The sequence below is a fragment of the Meles meles genome, chromosome 6, assembly GCF_922984935.1.
Source record: "Meles meles chromosome 6, mMelMel3.1 paternal haplotype, whole genome shotgun sequence".
Lineage (NCBI taxonomy): Eukaryota > Metazoa > Chordata > Mammalia > Carnivora > Mustelidae > Meles > Meles meles.
This window is the reverse complement of record NC_060071.1, coordinates 57,547,237-57,563,918: the sequence shown is the minus strand read 5'-3', so window position 1 is coordinate 57,563,918 and position 16,682 is coordinate 57,547,237. Positions and strand designations below refer to the sequence as shown.

At 44.5% G+C, this 16,682-nt stretch overlaps 1 protein-coding gene across 1 annotated transcript in view; it reads left to right on the top strand.

Moving 5' to 3' along the window:
• RYR3 (ryanodine receptor 3) overlaps positions 1-16,682 on the top strand; it is a 513,582-nt gene that overhangs the window by 393,822 nt on the left and 103,078 nt on the right. The window contains exons 46-52 of the mRNA XM_046008318.1: positions 692-812; positions 6,005-6,174; positions 8,509-8,729; positions 11,047-11,137; positions 12,750-12,890; positions 14,134-14,297; positions 16,511-16,589. Of these exons, the coding sequence (XP_045864274.1) occupies positions 692-812; positions 6,005-6,174; positions 8,509-8,729; positions 11,047-11,137; positions 12,750-12,890; positions 14,134-14,297; positions 16,511-16,589 (987 nt within the window). The remainder of the gene's footprint in view (positions 1-691; positions 813-6,004; positions 6,175-8,508; positions 8,730-11,046; positions 11,138-12,749; positions 12,891-14,133; positions 14,298-16,510; positions 16,590-16,682) is intronic.

Sequence of the window (16,682 nt, the reverse complement as noted above, 5' to 3'; positions counted from 1 at the left end):
CAGCTGACAGGGGCACACTGCAGCCTGAACTCATAACAGTTCAGTTCTTAGCTGAGAGTCTGTGCCCAGGCATGTGCCCCCTGCCCCCATGTCCCCCATGTTCCCCTGTTCCCCATGTTCAGGGGGCAGGGTGCACCTGTATATGCTCTTTGGCCCCTTCGTGGTTGAATGCATCAGGTTCTCCATCTCCGGGTAACTCCAGTGAGATGCTCACATCCTCTATGACATCCAAATCCCTCTTGCCCAGCTGCAGGCCAAGTATTAATCAGACTTTTAGGAAACGAAATTCATCAGTCATTTCTCTGTTTCACTGAGTTCTGAAGTCAAGACTTGTGGCCACAGGGTCAACACTTCCGTCGTGGCCACGGAGGGCTCCCGGGATTGCAGTGGCCCTGAGCGGCCCCAGCAGCCCTCCACCACTTACTGCAGAGACTTGATCCCACAACTGCCTGACCATTGTCATCACAGCAAAGGAGTCAGATGACCACCTTGGTCAGAGTTACTCCCTCATAGCATATTGTGGGAAGTCTAGAGAAAGCTCCCTTTTGCCCCATGACCATAAGTGTCTGTGGCAGGGAAGTACAGAAGTGCACACAGCCTTAAGAACAATGTCGCTGCTGGAGGTTTGGATGTGGGGTGGGAAAGGGGTGTGGGAACCCCCTTAATCTCATTCTCCAACCCTGCATTGCAGCTTATCCAGACAGGAAAGGGAGAAGCCATCCGGATCAGGTCAATCCTGCGCTCCCTGGTCCCCACTGAGGACCTGGTCGGCATCATCAGCATCCCTTTGAAGCTGCCGTCCCTAAACAAAGGTAAGAGAAGCAGCTGAAGGCTGAGTCCTGCTGGCTCCCAGGGGGCCACTCCCTCAGGGGCAGGACTGTCTACCGGATCCATGGTTCATCTGTCCTTCCAGGCTTCTACTTGTGGGGCAGGCAGCACTGGGAAAGGTCTTGCTCTTTTTCTGGAAGCGAGAGATCTTTCCTCCTGGCTCCAGCTGGCTGCTCTCTCCTCTTCTTCCCTGTGTCCGAGGCTCCTACACCCTACATCCGGTGGACAGGGTCATTATAGACCTCATAGTTGTCTGAACGCACTAACCCTCTGGAAGGAGGCTGATGGAATGGGACAAATGAAAGCCCTCACCTCAGTCCTCCTCCTCCTTTGCCTCAGTGTCCCCAGATTGTGCAGCCAGGTAAGGCAGCAGATGGATAGGACCTAACTTAGGCTCCCTTCTTCCATGGTCCCATGGACCTCCTGGCCATGGGTAGAAAGAGTTTTTCCTCAGTGCTACTTGAATGCAATCATCAGTGTTAGCTTTCCCAAACTTAAACTTTCCGAAAAGCATTCCATTTCTCCAGTTCCCTCCATCTGCTCTCCAGTTCCCAGCAGGTAGAGGAATTGAAAAGATAACATGACTCTGACGGTTATGGTGTTTCCCAAACTAGTGTTCCAAGGAACATTTTTTTTGTAAAAAATACTAATTCGTGTATGTGTTAAGAAGTTTGGAGTCAAATAAGTTTGGGGATTGCTATGAAGTGTATCACATTTTTTCCAGCTTTATTGAGATACAATTAATACATAACATGTAAGTTTAAGGTGTACAATGCAATGATCTTATATATATATTTATGTATGTGTGTATATATATTTTGCAAATGTTTACCACAATAAATTTAGTTAACACATCCTTGACCTTACACAACTGTCTTTCCTGTTGTTATATTGAGAACATTTAATCTCTTTCACAGAAACTTTCAAGGATACGAAACAGTACTGTTTACTGTGGTCACTATGTTGTACATTAGATCCCGGGAATTACACGTCATTTAATCAAAAGTTTGTGCCCTTTGACCAGCATCTGCCCATTTCTCCAACCTCCCCCCACCCCTGGTAACCAGCAATCTACTCTATGTTTCTATATAATTTCCGTGTTTTGAGATCATACATACGATTGAGACCATACAGTATTTGTCTTTCTCTGACTAACTTCACTTAGCGTAATGTTCTCAAGGTCCATCCATATTATTGCAAATGGCAAGATTTCCTTCTCTCTTATGGCTGAATAATATTCCCCTGTGTGTGTTTGTGTGTGTGTTCATTCACAATTTTTCATCCATTCACCCATCAACGGACACTCAGACTATTTTCATGTCCGCTACTGTGAATAGTATTGCAGTAAGTGGGTATCTCTTTGAGATGGTGATTTCATTTCCTTTGAGTATATACTCAGAAGTGGAATTGCTGGATCATGTGGCAGTTCTGTTTTTTTATTTTTTTGAGGAATCTTCATACTGTTTTCTATAGCACCTGCACCAATTTATGTTCCTACCAGCAGTGCACATGGGTTCCCTCTTCTCCACATCCTTGCCAGCATCTTCTCTTCCTCGTCTTTTTGAGAATAGCCATTCTGACAGGCGTAAGGTGGTAACTCACTATAGTTTTGACTTCTATTTCTTGAGGCTGAGTGATGTGAGCATCTCCTCCTGTGTCTGTTGGCCATCAGGATGTCTTCTTTGGGAAAATGTCTATTTATGTCTTCTGCACATTTTTAATTGGATTGTTTGGCATCTTTTGCTTTTGAGTTGTATGAGTTCCTCATATATTTTGGACATTAACTCTTTGTCATATACATGATTAGCAAATATTTTCTCCCATTCTGTAGGTTTGGGGATGACCTATTAGGCTGATGAACTTGGAGGTCAAAGATTTTCTCAGTTTTGGGAACTTCTCAACTATACTTAAATAAGCTTTCTACTTTCCCCTCTCTTCTTCTCATGGGACTCCAGTGATGTGGATTGTTTCTCTTAATGCTGTCCCATAAATCGCATAGGCTTTCTTCATTCCTTTTCATTCTTTTTTTTTTTCTTTTTGTTCCTCTTACTGGATAATGTCAAATGATCTTTCCTTGAGCTCCCTGATCCTTCTGCTTGGTCCAGTGTGTTGCTGAAGTGCTCTGAACAATGAATTCTTTCATTTGGTCATTGTATTCTTCAGTTGCAAAGTTTGTATCTTTTTTTATGTGTTCTACTTCATCTTCTTCTTGTATTTTCCTGATTTCATTTAATTGTTTTTCTATGTTGTAGCTCTCTGAGCATCTTGAGAATAATTACTTTGAATTCTTTGTCAAGTAGGTCATGTATCTCCATTTCGTTGGGGTCAGTTACTAGAAGATTACTGTATTCTCTTTGTGGTATCCTCTTTCCTTTCTTCATTGTGATACCTAGAGCCTCACATAGCCACCTGCACACTGGAAGAAGCAGTCACCTCTTCCAGACTTAAAGGACCGACTTTGGTAAGGAAAGACCTTTACCCTCATGGTGGGGTAGGGGTGCATATTAGAGCATGCTGTGAGCCCAGATACAGTGGGACATGGCACCAAGTACAGGGCTGGGTATTGACTTTGGGTGTGGGGGCAGGCGCCTGATGTTTTAGCAACTCAGGCCACAGGGGTCCACCACATTTGTAATTATGTGGTCCTTGGCAAGTGCTGCGGGAATCCTCAGTAGCTGCAAGGGCTGTTGTGTCCTCAGCAGTAAGTCCACATCTCACAACTAGGAACCAGGTCAGGCAGTGGTGGTACCTGGAGTTGGTGTGTACCCCCTCCACTGCAGGGACCAGCCGCAGGTGCCTGTGTAGTGGCGTCGGCCAAGTGCAGGCACACGTGGAGTGACAGGAGCCAGGGCCAGCAGCAAGGATCAGGGCAAACTCTATGGGTTCACTAGCACCTGTGTACACCCTGGCCATTGGCATGCATATCTGTGGCTGCAGGGTCTTACACGAGTGCACCACAGTGGATACCAATGACAAGACTCAGGCCAGTGGGAGGCAAGTTCATAGTTGCTGGTGCTAGTGATGAAATGAGCACAGCAGTGCAAGCCACTGACACGAGGCAAGGCCAGGGCTAGGCCCATAAGCAGCTGTGGAACCCTGCATGTCAGCGTGCACGCCCATGGCTGCAGGATCTCACCCTGGGTGTGTGCATGGCAACAGAAGCCAGTGATGACGTCTTCCTACTGGTGCATAGTGCTAGGTAGCAGCCACAAGGGTCTCGCTGACATCTTGAACTCACACAGCTGCAGAGCCCATGACTCCTTGCCAGTGCAGATCCTGGGTTCTGGCATTGAGGGAGATGGGAGAGGAGACCCAGGGGGCTGGGCATCTGCAAACACAAAACCTGAGACTCTGCCAGGGTTTCATGGTGGCTATGCTGGCTGTTGGTTTCTTCCATGGCAAGAGCTGCTGGGTTCCTCTGCAGAGCAGGTCACTGGAAGCCACAGTGGCTCCCCTGCATAGTTGGAACAGATAGCCCTTGCCCCTCTTTCTTGTCCTGAGACATCTCCACTTCACTGGTCTCCAGGAGGGGTGAACCTGAAGGGTGTCCTTTATGTGGTGCCCTGAAAGGCTAGAGGAGGTGATTGTTCACCCCATTCTCCTTTCCCAGTGAAGAGAACTCTTTCTAGCCGAGGAGTTCCTGTTTGGTTGGCACTGAACAGGGATGAGGCCAGCGAAAGTCATCCTTACATTTTTGTGCAGTTTTCTCAGGGTTTTTGTTCTACTGTGTTGCTCAAGTTTCTCAGGTAGTCTTCTGGCCTCTCCTAGGGTGTTTTTGTTCTTGGATAGCTGTCTAATTATTGATCTTTGTGGGAGACAAAGGCTGAGATCTCCTCCTCAGTGTTGGTGACGTCAGTCTCAAAAATAACACGTTTATCATGAAGAACATTGAGACTATAGAACCTTTGAAAAATAATATGATAAAACAAATGCTGAACTTAGTACTTCCCAAACTTCTGAGCACAAAACATCTTACAGAAATAATGTTTCTCAGGAACATCTGGGTGGCTGAGTCAGTTGGGTGTCCCAACTCTTGATTCTTATATCAAGTCTTAATTTTAGGCTTGTGAGTTTGAGCCCTGCATTGGGACCTACTGAAAATAAATGGATGAACAAACAAATGAATGAAAAAAATAAATTAAGCAAAAGTAATGTTCCCCAGAACAGAAGGTGGGTGTGAGATGAATTCAGCTGTTGCTATTCAGATTTGGCTCCCCCTGGTGTCCAGGAGAGAAGAGGCAAGCAGCTTCCTGTCAGGAGGATCCCTTCCCTTCTTGTTTTCTTCCTAAGCCAGAGCCCTCCCCTCCCTGATCCCTGGGGTGAATGGAGCTCTGGGCTGGAGAGCACTGAACCTTCATGGCTCTCAGGGTGACTTCTGAAGTACAGTATGTAAATATGCTCTTTCATAGCTTGATCGCTTAGGGACTCTTTTCCCTCATTTTTGATGTTAACATAACATTAGGAGGTGGACTGTTTTTCTTTTGTGTCCTCTTTCAAACTCCTGTCTTTATTCTCCAAGCAGTTTTTGTTTTCTTCATGGTATTCCTCACTTCATCTTTGAACTTTTTGATCAAAATAAGATTAGAATTACTGGATGAGCTATTCTCAGTTTCACCTATATCAGGTAATAGTTTCCAAATACAAAGAGGGTAGTTCCTCAGTTTTGCACGATTTATGATATGATGGCTGTAGACAAGACACACTCTTAAATTTCATCTACCTTACGTTTTCTCCCTTCCTTTCTTGTGTCTTCAGTCAACAAAGCAAAAACTCAAGCCCTATTTCCTAGCATTTGCCCATTTCTGTGGCATTAAGTCCTCTCACGATGGTCCATTGCACGCTATCAATATGTGTCCCTGAGCCATGGAGTTGGAAAGAGAATGTACATGGCACACCATTGTATTATATTTCCAACATGCAAATAAAATAGATGGAAATAACCTTAAGAGTATAGTTTATAGTAAGACCTTTAGGAGGTGAAAAGTTTTGAGTATTTGTCACCTTCCTAAATATAATTGACTTAATTGGAAATTTTAGTTTTTAATAGTGAGTATGTCTAACAGCTGCCTCAAAAAAAATTCCAGAAATGTAAACAGCAATAGCATATTCCTATTGCTTGTTAGGATAACAAGTCATAGACAGACACGCTCCATGTGACGTTCTCTGTGTCTTTCAGATGGGTCCGTCAGCGAGCCAGATATGGCAGCTAACTTCTGCCCTGACCATAAGGCACCCATGGTGCTTTTCTTGGATCGTGTTTATGGCATCAAGGATCAAACGTTTCTGCTCCACTTGCTAGAGGTTGGATTTTTACCTGACTTAAGAGCCTCTGCCTCTCTAGATACAGTAAGTGGCTAAAATAAGAAAAAAATATTTTTCCCGTCATTGTACATTGGTGACATTGGATTTCAAAATGAATGTTTTCTGTCTACTCATTGATTACATGTTAGCAGTCTGCTTTCAAGGGTGAGAAAAGAGAGGAACCAAGAAATGGAAGATCTTAATTTGTTGTGTCAGAGACTTAAATGTAGGTAAACTTGACCTCAAATGTTCAATCCAGGTTCCTCTGTTACAAGTTTCTCAGCCTTGGCACTATCTGTTGTGGGGGCACATCCTGGGCATTGTAAGATAGTTAGCACCATCTCTGGCCTCTGCCCACTAGATATCAGTAGCACCACCTACAAAACCAATTCTAGATCTCATCAAATGTCCCCTGAGGACAGTATCTTCCTCAGTTGAGAACCAGGGCTTATTGCTTATGAAAAAGGCTGATTGGCAGGATTAGAGGCTGGAAATACTTCTCCCACTCTCCTTCCTCAAGTTTTATGCACTGATCACCGGAAAGAAAGCAGTTTTGGAGTGTTGGGCATGACAAGATCAAGACCAGAGGTTAAGGGCAAACTCAAGTTTGAAAATCAAGGGTGAAGAATCCAGCATCCACAGACATCAAGACAGGAGACCCCAAGAGTTATAAATGAAAGATGCATGATTCCCCAAGTCAGGAACAGGGCACCAGGAGGGCTGGGTCCAAAGAGAAAAGAATAATTCAATCAGCATGATTCTAAAAACATACTGCCAGTGTAAGGTTGCTTTTAGAGAGCCAGAAGAAGCAGGTCTTCTTAATCAGTAGTAAAGTCTCTCAAAGGCTCCCCCTAGCGTCTAACAGAAATAGCAGTCTGAGCTCTGTGGTGGGTGATCAGCTAGACGGTACCTTAACTGGGATAGATTCCACCTGAATGGGTTACTCACAAATGTATGGGGTCACCCAGCAATGGGAAAGCTATACAAGCCCCAATCTGAATGGAAGCGCCATTCCTGTCTGTGGCACGGGGATAAGAAATGGCATATCCATGAAAGTGTCAGAGGCATATGGTCCTTTTGGATAATTAAAACAATGCTTCCACAGCTATTTTTGTTTTGAGTTTTTCTATAAATTCCTTGATTTAGAAAACAGTAATTGTTTTAACTTGTGAGATATTCTCAAGGTTCCTGATCTGATCATTTGATTTTTTTTAATAGAGCAAATAAATGGCAAATGCTGTGTTACCATTTGGTGTTCCAATCACAAGCTTGTCTAAGCACCATCTGCAGCTCAAGAAGTTAAATATGCAGTTCCTCGGTACATGCATTCTCCTTGGAAAACTTTTAAGCCACTGGAATCAAAGCTCTGTCCTTCCCCATTGTGACAACTCTGTCAAAATGATAAATGTGAAAAATTTGCTATTTCTTTCAGTCTGATTACTGAATCTTCCTGAAGACAGACTTTTTATTATTAATAGGAATACCCAGAAATGTGTACAGCTCAAAACAATTTATCACTTTATAGGTTATAGAAAATGTGTTATAGATCTAACGGCTATGATCATCGTAGGACATGATAGGAAAAGATTTCATCTTTGTGGATCTCAAGGTTTCTTTCGAAGTTCTTCAGTTTTCCAAGATGGTGGCTGAGAATGCTTTGACTAAGTGTCACTAAGGGAGCATTCCTTGTATCTAGCCTGTCTAAATGAATGAGGAAGGACACTGTGAGTGAAGATCACAGCAGAGTTTTAGAGTGGGTCCCAAGTTTCTATTCCGTGTACCCTTTTCCCAAGTAAAGTTAGGTTCCCTTTAGTGACCTCTACCTCATGCCATTCATCAGCTTGTGAATGGCTCACAAAGCTTATAATTTAAGTGACGGGGGTCAGATCTCCACTTTCTGTCACTAAAACTGTCACAAAACCAGTGGTTTGATGGCTTGCTTGGCCAGTAACCACTTACTAATCTCAAAATCACAAGAGGACAACTATTGAGTCTCCATAAGGTGAGAAAAGAGAGCTCAAACAGAATAATAATACAGTAGCTTACTGCTGGCCTTTGCAAATGGTTAGACTGGTCATGAGCTGATGTTAATAGGTTTTAGGATCCCTCTTCAAGGGAAGCAGATGGTTGTGGAATGAGTTAGGGCCAGCCAGCCTTTGCGTTCCTTCTGTTTGTTTTTAACCTGACTTTGTATTTTCTCATTGAAAATGCCGAAGAGAAGTGGGTCTGCTGACAAGGTAGAAAGTTGTTCACCCTGTGGCTGTGAGACGCTGTTGTGAGTAAGCTGTCCCACCTGCTAGATGGGAGCTCCAAACTCGGGGTAGGCTTTGCTCGGTCTTTCCCAGGGAGATTAACCAGTGTCCCAATCCCCTTTCCCAGGTTTCCCTGAGCACCACAGAGGCTGCGCTTGCCCTAAATAGGTACTTATGTTCTGCCGTACTCCCACTCCTCACAAGATGTGCCCCGCTCTTTGCCGGAACGGAGCACTACACATCTCTCATCGATTCTACGCTGCAGACCATATACAGGCTTTCCAAGGGACGTTCCCTCACCAAAGCTCAGAGGGACACCATAGAAGAATGTTTGCTCGCGATTTGCAAGTAAGTACCCCCACCCGAGTTTTTCACCTGCCTGGATGCTTCCCTGTCTGCCGCATTTAATTGTGTAATTGAAAAACTGGTGAATCCAGTCTGAGGAAGCTTCCAGGCCTTAGCCATACACCCACCACTTTCTCAGTCATCTCGTCTCCTCGAAGAATATGCTCTGTCCCTCCCCACCCCCGTTGCCATAAGCTTTCTGATCCCCTCTCCCTTGAGTTCATCTCTCACTGTGTAGAAGTGGGGGACACAGCTCACGCTCTTGCCCTGAGGCTCCATGGACCAGAAGATGAGACTGTCTTTTAGGCAGGTATTCAGTGTTCAGATGAAGAACTCTTGTTTTGGTTCTTAAGATAGAGCCAGAAACAAGTTTTTCCTCCACAGCTTCTTCCTTACCCATCTATGGATGGAATTCAGGCGGTCTTGAGCTGAACATACTTCAAAATTATATGTGTGTATACAGGCACTTTTCTGGGCAGAGAACTTGGAGGTGCTACTGGGTTTTTAAAAGGTTTGGCAGTCTACAACTAAAGCTAAATCAATGTTGCTTTTCTCGCCTTTCTCTTAGAGTTTACTTGCATCAACTACCAAGGCCATGAGCTCTTTGATAATTTGAGAAATTGTTCTCTAATTAGCTGCTGCATTTGCCTGTTTAAATTTTTTTGAGGACAGAGCCTTAACGTAAAGACATGATTCCAATAGTGAGGATTTCAGGATAGTAGCTCAGAAGGCCTCAATTCCCTTCTGATCACACCAGTAGGTGGCCTCGGATTCCACCTATGTACTGGTCAGGTCCAGCTTCATCCTTTGCAAAGTTGAAGGGAAAGCTGGCCCTTAGAGATGGCTATAAAATCCACTGCACCTTCTTTCTTTTATATTCTTTGTACATAGTGATTACATTTTGAGTGTGCACAGGCCCTACAACCTCTCGTCACCCAGTGATGAGACTTTACCTTAAGTATCTCAATTCATTAACCACAAAATTCTTCTTTCTATGTTTTAACTATACAGTTTACCCTTGAATAACACAGGTTTGAATGGTGCGGGTCCACTTGTATGTGGATTTTTTTCAATAAATACAGTACTCTAACTATTTTCTCCTTATGATTTTTGTTAATATTTTTCTCTAGCTTCCTTTATTATAAGAACACAGTGTATGATACATGTAATAGAAAATGGGTGTTAATTGTTTACATTATTGGTGAGGCTTCCAGTCACCAGTGGACTATTAGTAAAGTTTTGGAGGGAATCAAAGTTATACATGGATTTTTTTTTTTAAAGATTTATTTATTTGAGAGAGAGAGTTGGGGGGGGCACTAAGGTAGAGAGAGAATCTCAAGCAAACTCCTACTGAGCACGGAGTCCGACAGAGAGCTCAGTCTCATGACCCCAAGATCATGACCTGATCCAAAATTGAGTTGGACGCTTAACCAATGGCACCACCCAGGCACCCTGGAAAGTTATACATGGATTTTTGGCTGAGTGGGGGAGGGGTCAGCACTCCTAACTGCCATGTTGTTCAAGGGTCAACTGTACTCACTTTTTTTTAAAGATTTTATTTATTTATTTGACAGAGATCACAAGTAGGCAGAGAGGCAGGCAGAGAGGTAGAGGGAAGCAGGCTCCCTGCTGAGCAGAGAGCCCAGTGCGGGGCTCAATCCCAGGACCCTAAGATCATGACCTGAACTGAAGGCAGAGGCTTTAACCCACTGAGCCACCCAGGTGCCCCCTGTACTCCCTTTTTTTTTTTTTTTAAGATTTTATTTATTTATTAGAGAGAGAGAGCAAGCACAGACAGAGGCAGAGGGCGAAGCAAGCTCCCTGCCGAACAAGGAGCCCGATGTGGGACTCGATCCCAGGATGCTGGGATCATGACCTGAGCCGAAGGCAGCCGCTTAACCAACTGAGAAACCCAGGCGTCCCCTGTACTCCCTTTTATTTATTTATTTATTTATTTATTTATTTGACAGAGAGAGAGATCACAAGTAGGCAGAGAGGCAGGCAGAGAGAGAGGAGGAAGCAGGCTCCCTGAGGAGCAGAGAGCCCGATGTGGGGCTCGATCCCAGGACCCTGAGATCATGACCTGAGCCAAAGGCAGCGGCTTAATCCACTGAGCCACCCAGGCGCCCCTGTACTCCCTTTTTAAAGTGTGTTATCATTGCTGTGATTTACCCAAGATCTTACTTTAGGAGCTAAGTATTCAGTGGCTTAGCTCTCTTGTATGGTTATGGATGAGTGTTTCTTTTTTCATTCTTCCTTCCTTCCTTCCTTTATTATTATTTTTTTAACTCGATCTCTCTATTTTTATTTCACACTGCAGTCACTTGAGGCCTTCCATGTTACAGCAACTCCTGCGACGTCTCGTTTTTGATGTGCCACAGCTCAATGAATACTGCAAAATGCCCCTTAAGGTGAATCTCCTCACTTTAACAGAAACACCATCGATGCATGGAGACCTGCCTTGCAAAATGTGAGGTCTTCACAACTGGGGGAGCAAAAGACACATTAAATGGGTGTGACTTTCTTAAGCTGAGGGCTAGCAAGATACAACCCACCCTATCAAACCCCTTCTTGAGTGTCTGGGTTGCAGAGAGTAAATCATTAACTGCTCCAATTTTCTTTAATTGCTTTCCACTGACTAAGTGTTAGTTAGCAGAAGTTAATGAGCGGGACTTGGATTTTTGCACTTTGTACCTTAATTAGGTTTTCAGAGTATCTTCAGTCTCAGAGCTTTGAAGACTTGGTGATTCTTCATTCAAGTATAGAACCTAAGAACTTATAGAACTCATCCATATTAGTGCCTTCTTTCTTCCTCTATAACAGTCCCTCTTTTTTGTTTTTTACTCTTATCCCTGAGATAAGAGTAAAATCTAATGTACTAATGGAAAGTACAGTCACAGAGCTATCTGTTGTCTCCTTGATGATTTCCTCATAAATTTATGAAAAAGTTTTATCACCAGCACAGGGAGCATCTGGGTCTGAGTGGGAGTGCACCACAATCAGCTGCCCACCCAAGAGAACCATGTTTTTATATTTTACCTAAGAAGTGCCTGCTGTATTTGCACGTTCATTGTGTCAGCAGTGGCCAGCCACATCTGAAAATTCTGCCTGGTGACTTAACAGAACTTTTCCTTCTTCTCAGAAATAGTCTAAGCTAGGATTTCAAGATGCACTTTACTGGGATAAACAGAATGCCCAGAATCTTTTAGTTCCACCCTCTGTCTCCATGCCCAGCAGAAAACAGCTTGTATCTTGTCAGAGATTCCACTGCCCTCCAAGGGCTTGTTCTCTCGAATCTTAGTCCCAATAAAGGTTTTAGCTGAAAACCATGGTTTTCACAGTTCAACTTGGCATTACTTCCTCAGCAGGCCTGTACAGTCAGCTGGATTCTGGCTCCTGAGGAAGCAGCATCAATAGCGTTCAGTGCGCTCACCTTTATGTCTTAGACCAACAGGACTTTTCTTAGAGGATGTGGATCCCACCTGCTGGGATGGAACATTGGCACTGTACTTCTGCCCTCTGCTGGCCACATGTGGAACTCTGGTAACATGGCCGAGCCATCAGAAGGCTCAAGAGAAAAGCAAGGAAAACTATGGGCAGAAATCAATGTAGAGAAAATACTCAGACCCACCACATGCTCCCATCATTCCCATAGCAGCATCACTGAGAATCTTCTAGATTTATAAACAAATGTCTCAGAAGGCGTTCTTCCCACCTTCAAGTGCCTGGAAGGTTTTTTCTTGTTGGAAGTTGAAACAGTTTCTCTCCATTTTCCAACTGCGAGGGGAGCATTAGGAGGCACAGGATTTAAAGGCAGATTCAGCTCAGGCTAGAGCTCATCAGGCAGGAAAGCGGCCCATTCCCAGTAGTGTCCAGGGGCCTCTCTGTAGCTCACACAGCTGGTTCAGCAGTTGGTTTCACTCTCATGTTGGTTGTTTGCTATTCTGTTCTTCCCTGCATGATGCGGACTCCTGTGGAACTTCTCTGCCCCACTCACTGGTACAATCCTGTTCAACTTCCCAGCTTCTGACAAATCACTATGAACAGTGCTGGAAGTATTACTGTCTGCCTTCAGGATGGGGGAGCTACGGGCTAGCTGTGGAAGAAGAATTGCACCTGACGGAGAAGCTCTTCTGGGGGATTTTTGACTCCCTTTCCCATAAGGTAATGGCAGTACTTCCTAAACAAAGAGGGAGGGCCTTGATAACCGGGGAATAATCAACGCCTATGCATAACGATAGCTAATATTATCAGCCTTTGCCACCTGCTAGGGACAGTGCCAATTACTCCACAAGCATATTACACCATCCTTACCCCCCCAATGTTCTGGAACAGGAACTCTGTTAATCGTCATTTCACAGGTGAGGAAAAGTCTCAGAACAGCTGCTCTTGCCAGACTCACAAGGCTGATACATGGGAGAAGGACTCCCAGAGTAAATTAGAAAAATATGTCCGAGGTTCAGTCTTGACTTACACGCCGCCCCGCTCCTCTCCTTCTGACATTGTGTGGCCCCTGTTAGCCAGCCTCTCCCAAGTTCAGGTGTAGAGGAGAAACCCTAACAGCTGCTGCGAGGTTGAGACATGGGATTTTTCAGAAGACCGTGTGCCATTCTGGGGAAGGTTCTTCACAGCCAGTCGTTTGAGGAGGAAGTTGAGTGAAAACGGCAGGCCTCTGAATCCAAGCCTCTGCAGAGTCTGAGTGAAATAAGTTCAGACTCTCACACTTGCCTCCACTCCCCTTAACCCAGGTTATTTAGATTCTGAGGTCATCGACTTTAAAGGTGGAAAGGAGTCGGTCTGGTCTTCTCACCGAAGTCTAGAGCATGTATATAGCTGAAGTTGGTGTTCACCTGCACTTAAACTTTCTTCATTCCAGTGTTCCTTTGGCCTAGTATGAGTAGATCAGAAGCTGCTCCTCACCCCATGTTATTTGAAATTTCTTCTGGGCCCCATTCAAGAGAGAGTGGATGCAATATTGAGCTTCTGCTGGTGATACCAACGTAAGACCCATATCAGCTCGTGAGGGGACTTGCAGAGCTGCTTCTGCCCAATCCAGTCACAGGTTGGGTCAGTTTCTATAACCATCTATGGCAGACAAGTTTATAGACCACTCCAACCCTTAGATACACTTGCAATTAACTATTTGGGAGATAACGATTTAAACCTCGATTTAAGGTTTTTCAACTTAAAGCAATGATGACTTGTGGGCTTCGCAAGTTGTCATTTCATCCTGCAAGGATCACTCAGTTTCCCCCAGAAAGTATCCAAGGATTTACACATTCTGCATTTTGGTTAACCTGGGCAAGTGCAAGCATGTTAATTTTTTTCAGCTGATTGTTGAATGGTTCTGTGTGGGTAGCTCTGGTTCTCATCTCTATACTAACATGGCCTTTGTCTTTCATCACAGAAGTATGACACAGACCTTTTCCGAATGGCCCTTCCTTGTCTCAGTGCTATAGCGGGGGCCCTGCCACCAGATTATTTAGACACCAGAATCTCAGCCACGTTGGAGAAGCAGATCTCAGTGGATGCAGATGGCAACTTTGACCCCAAACCCATCAACACCATGAAGTGAGTCCAGAATCCGCTCTTAGCTGGTCTTATATCTTGTGCAGTGGCCCGTGTTTCTCATTCAGAAGGTGGCAAGAAATGTAAACTTTCCTTCCTTCCCTCCAGCCAACACTGCTGATCATTTCCCTTAACACCACAAGTCACATCACGCACTGGATTTTGTCCTCAACTCCTGAAGGTCTCATCCATCCATATCTGATTATATACTGTTTTATTATATTCTGGGCTTTCTTTTGGGGGGGTGGTTTATTTATTATAAGAGATGAATGTTCTCCACAAGTAAATTTCGCCCGAGGCATTGCAAGACTCGCCCTGACAAATGATGCAATTAATTTATTAATGAGTTTTTTGACAAAATCTTCATTCTTTGTGAATTAGACCTCTATTGTTCTAATAGCATCGTACATCAAAACAACTCTATAAATAACACTCAGCTGAATTCCAGTAAGACCTCAGGGTATGAGTACAGAACAGCATGGGGTCCTTATTTGAAAGACTGGACCCACTCTTTGCCATTCTGGAATTTTGCTGGAATTTTGGAATAACCTTATAATAGTGTCTTTTCCTCCCTCCTTCTGGTTCTCCAGCATTCCTCCCTGGTAATGGCTAGGCCACAGATAAAATACTGGGCAACATAGGCTCAATTTTGTCTTGTTACAGTTTTTTCCTAGTTATGGTGATGTATTGCAGGTCATGCAGTCTTCATCTCTATTTTATTTTTTAAGATTTTATTTATTAGAGAGAATGAGAGAGAGATCACAAGAGCAGGGAGAGTCAGAAGGAGAAGGAGACTTCCCACTGAGCAGGGAGCCCAATGCGGGACTCGATTCCGGGACTCAGGATCATGACCTGAGCCGAAGGCAGTCACTTAGCCAACTGAGCCACACAGGCACCCTCTAGGTACATTTTAAATGAAGTACTCTAAAAATGCTTTAGATGGAGCAGGGAAAGCAAGACCTCCTGTGTGATCTCCTAAGACTTGTGTTTTGTGGCAATAGTTCTCATATGACAGGCATCACAGGAGGCATTCCTAGGGGCTATCAGCTTTGATAATGTATAAAATTCATCTTCGGGAAAATTAAGTACACATTCCATCAGCTGAACCTTGAGCTGAGGGGATGGAGAGAAACAGAATTGAACCTACTGTAAAGAAGAGGTAAGGGGCATGGCAAATCACCAGGCTAGGGCCCAAGAGAAGGCAGACGTTGACTTTGGAGAACTTCACCATGTGCATACGTAAATGTGCTGGAGGATGACGGACGGTATTAGTAACCTGGATGCCTTCATAAACACTAGAGTAGCTGTTTGCTCATGATGTTCATGGTTCCACCTTATTTTGAGAGTTCCGATTTCTTCACATATACCTCTGGCACCAGTATGGTTCTTTGAGTAATATGAGTGACCAGAGCTATAAGTTAAGCAGAGAATCACCTATTGCAAGGATTCAGTGACTTAGTATCAAAACCTAACAAAAAGCTAACTAACCAGGCCTCAGGAAGGACAGGAAACAAGGCAAAGTGACCAAATGAAGAACCTTCCAGTAGGATCTCCATTGGATGAATCAGCTGGAAGAGTTTGCTGCCTTCGTCTCAACATCTCAAGATTCAGATTCCAGTGCCAGGGACAGTGAGTCTGATTGGCCTAGTCGTATGCCCGTTCTTAGAGACTATTCACATAAGACTCTGTGCAATGTAAGACTTGTTTCTCAAAGGAACAGATGTCTGCCCTCCTAACCACAATCTAATATTTAAACACGAGTCACTGCATCCAAAAATGTTGACGACCACTACTATTTTGTAATATCTGCTCTTCTATCTACGTCTTCCTGGCATTCCCAGATTGGAGTGATGGGGTGACAGGCAGGGTCTTTGGATAAAGGGATTCTCCCTGTCTCACATGAACTGGTGTGGCCCAGGAACCAGGGTGGGTCTCTGGAAGCCAAGGGCACTTGGAGCAGCTGGAAGGAGGTAACCTGTGCAGCCGAGCTCCTGCAGGGACCTCCTCTGATGAGATAGGGTATGTATGTGTGTGGCCCAGCATGGACATGCCATCCTTCCATGCAGAAGTTCACTGTTGGGAATCCAGCTTCGGCTTCGGGGCAGCAATCCAATCTCTGACTGGGGATTGCTGGAGCTGGCCGTCTTCACCATACATTTAGCTCAGTTGTTTGGGGAGGTCGCAATGTGGTGTTTTTCTTTTTCCTCATTTCACAGTTTCTCCTTGCCTGAAAAATGGGAATACATCGTCACCAAGTATGCGGAGCATTCACATGATAAATGGGCCTGTGACAAGGTAGGGATTATCATCCAACTGACAGTTGTCGAGGGGGTGGGGTGGGAACAGCCCAACAACATTAAAGGATCCAATCCTGGAAATCTGCCTGAT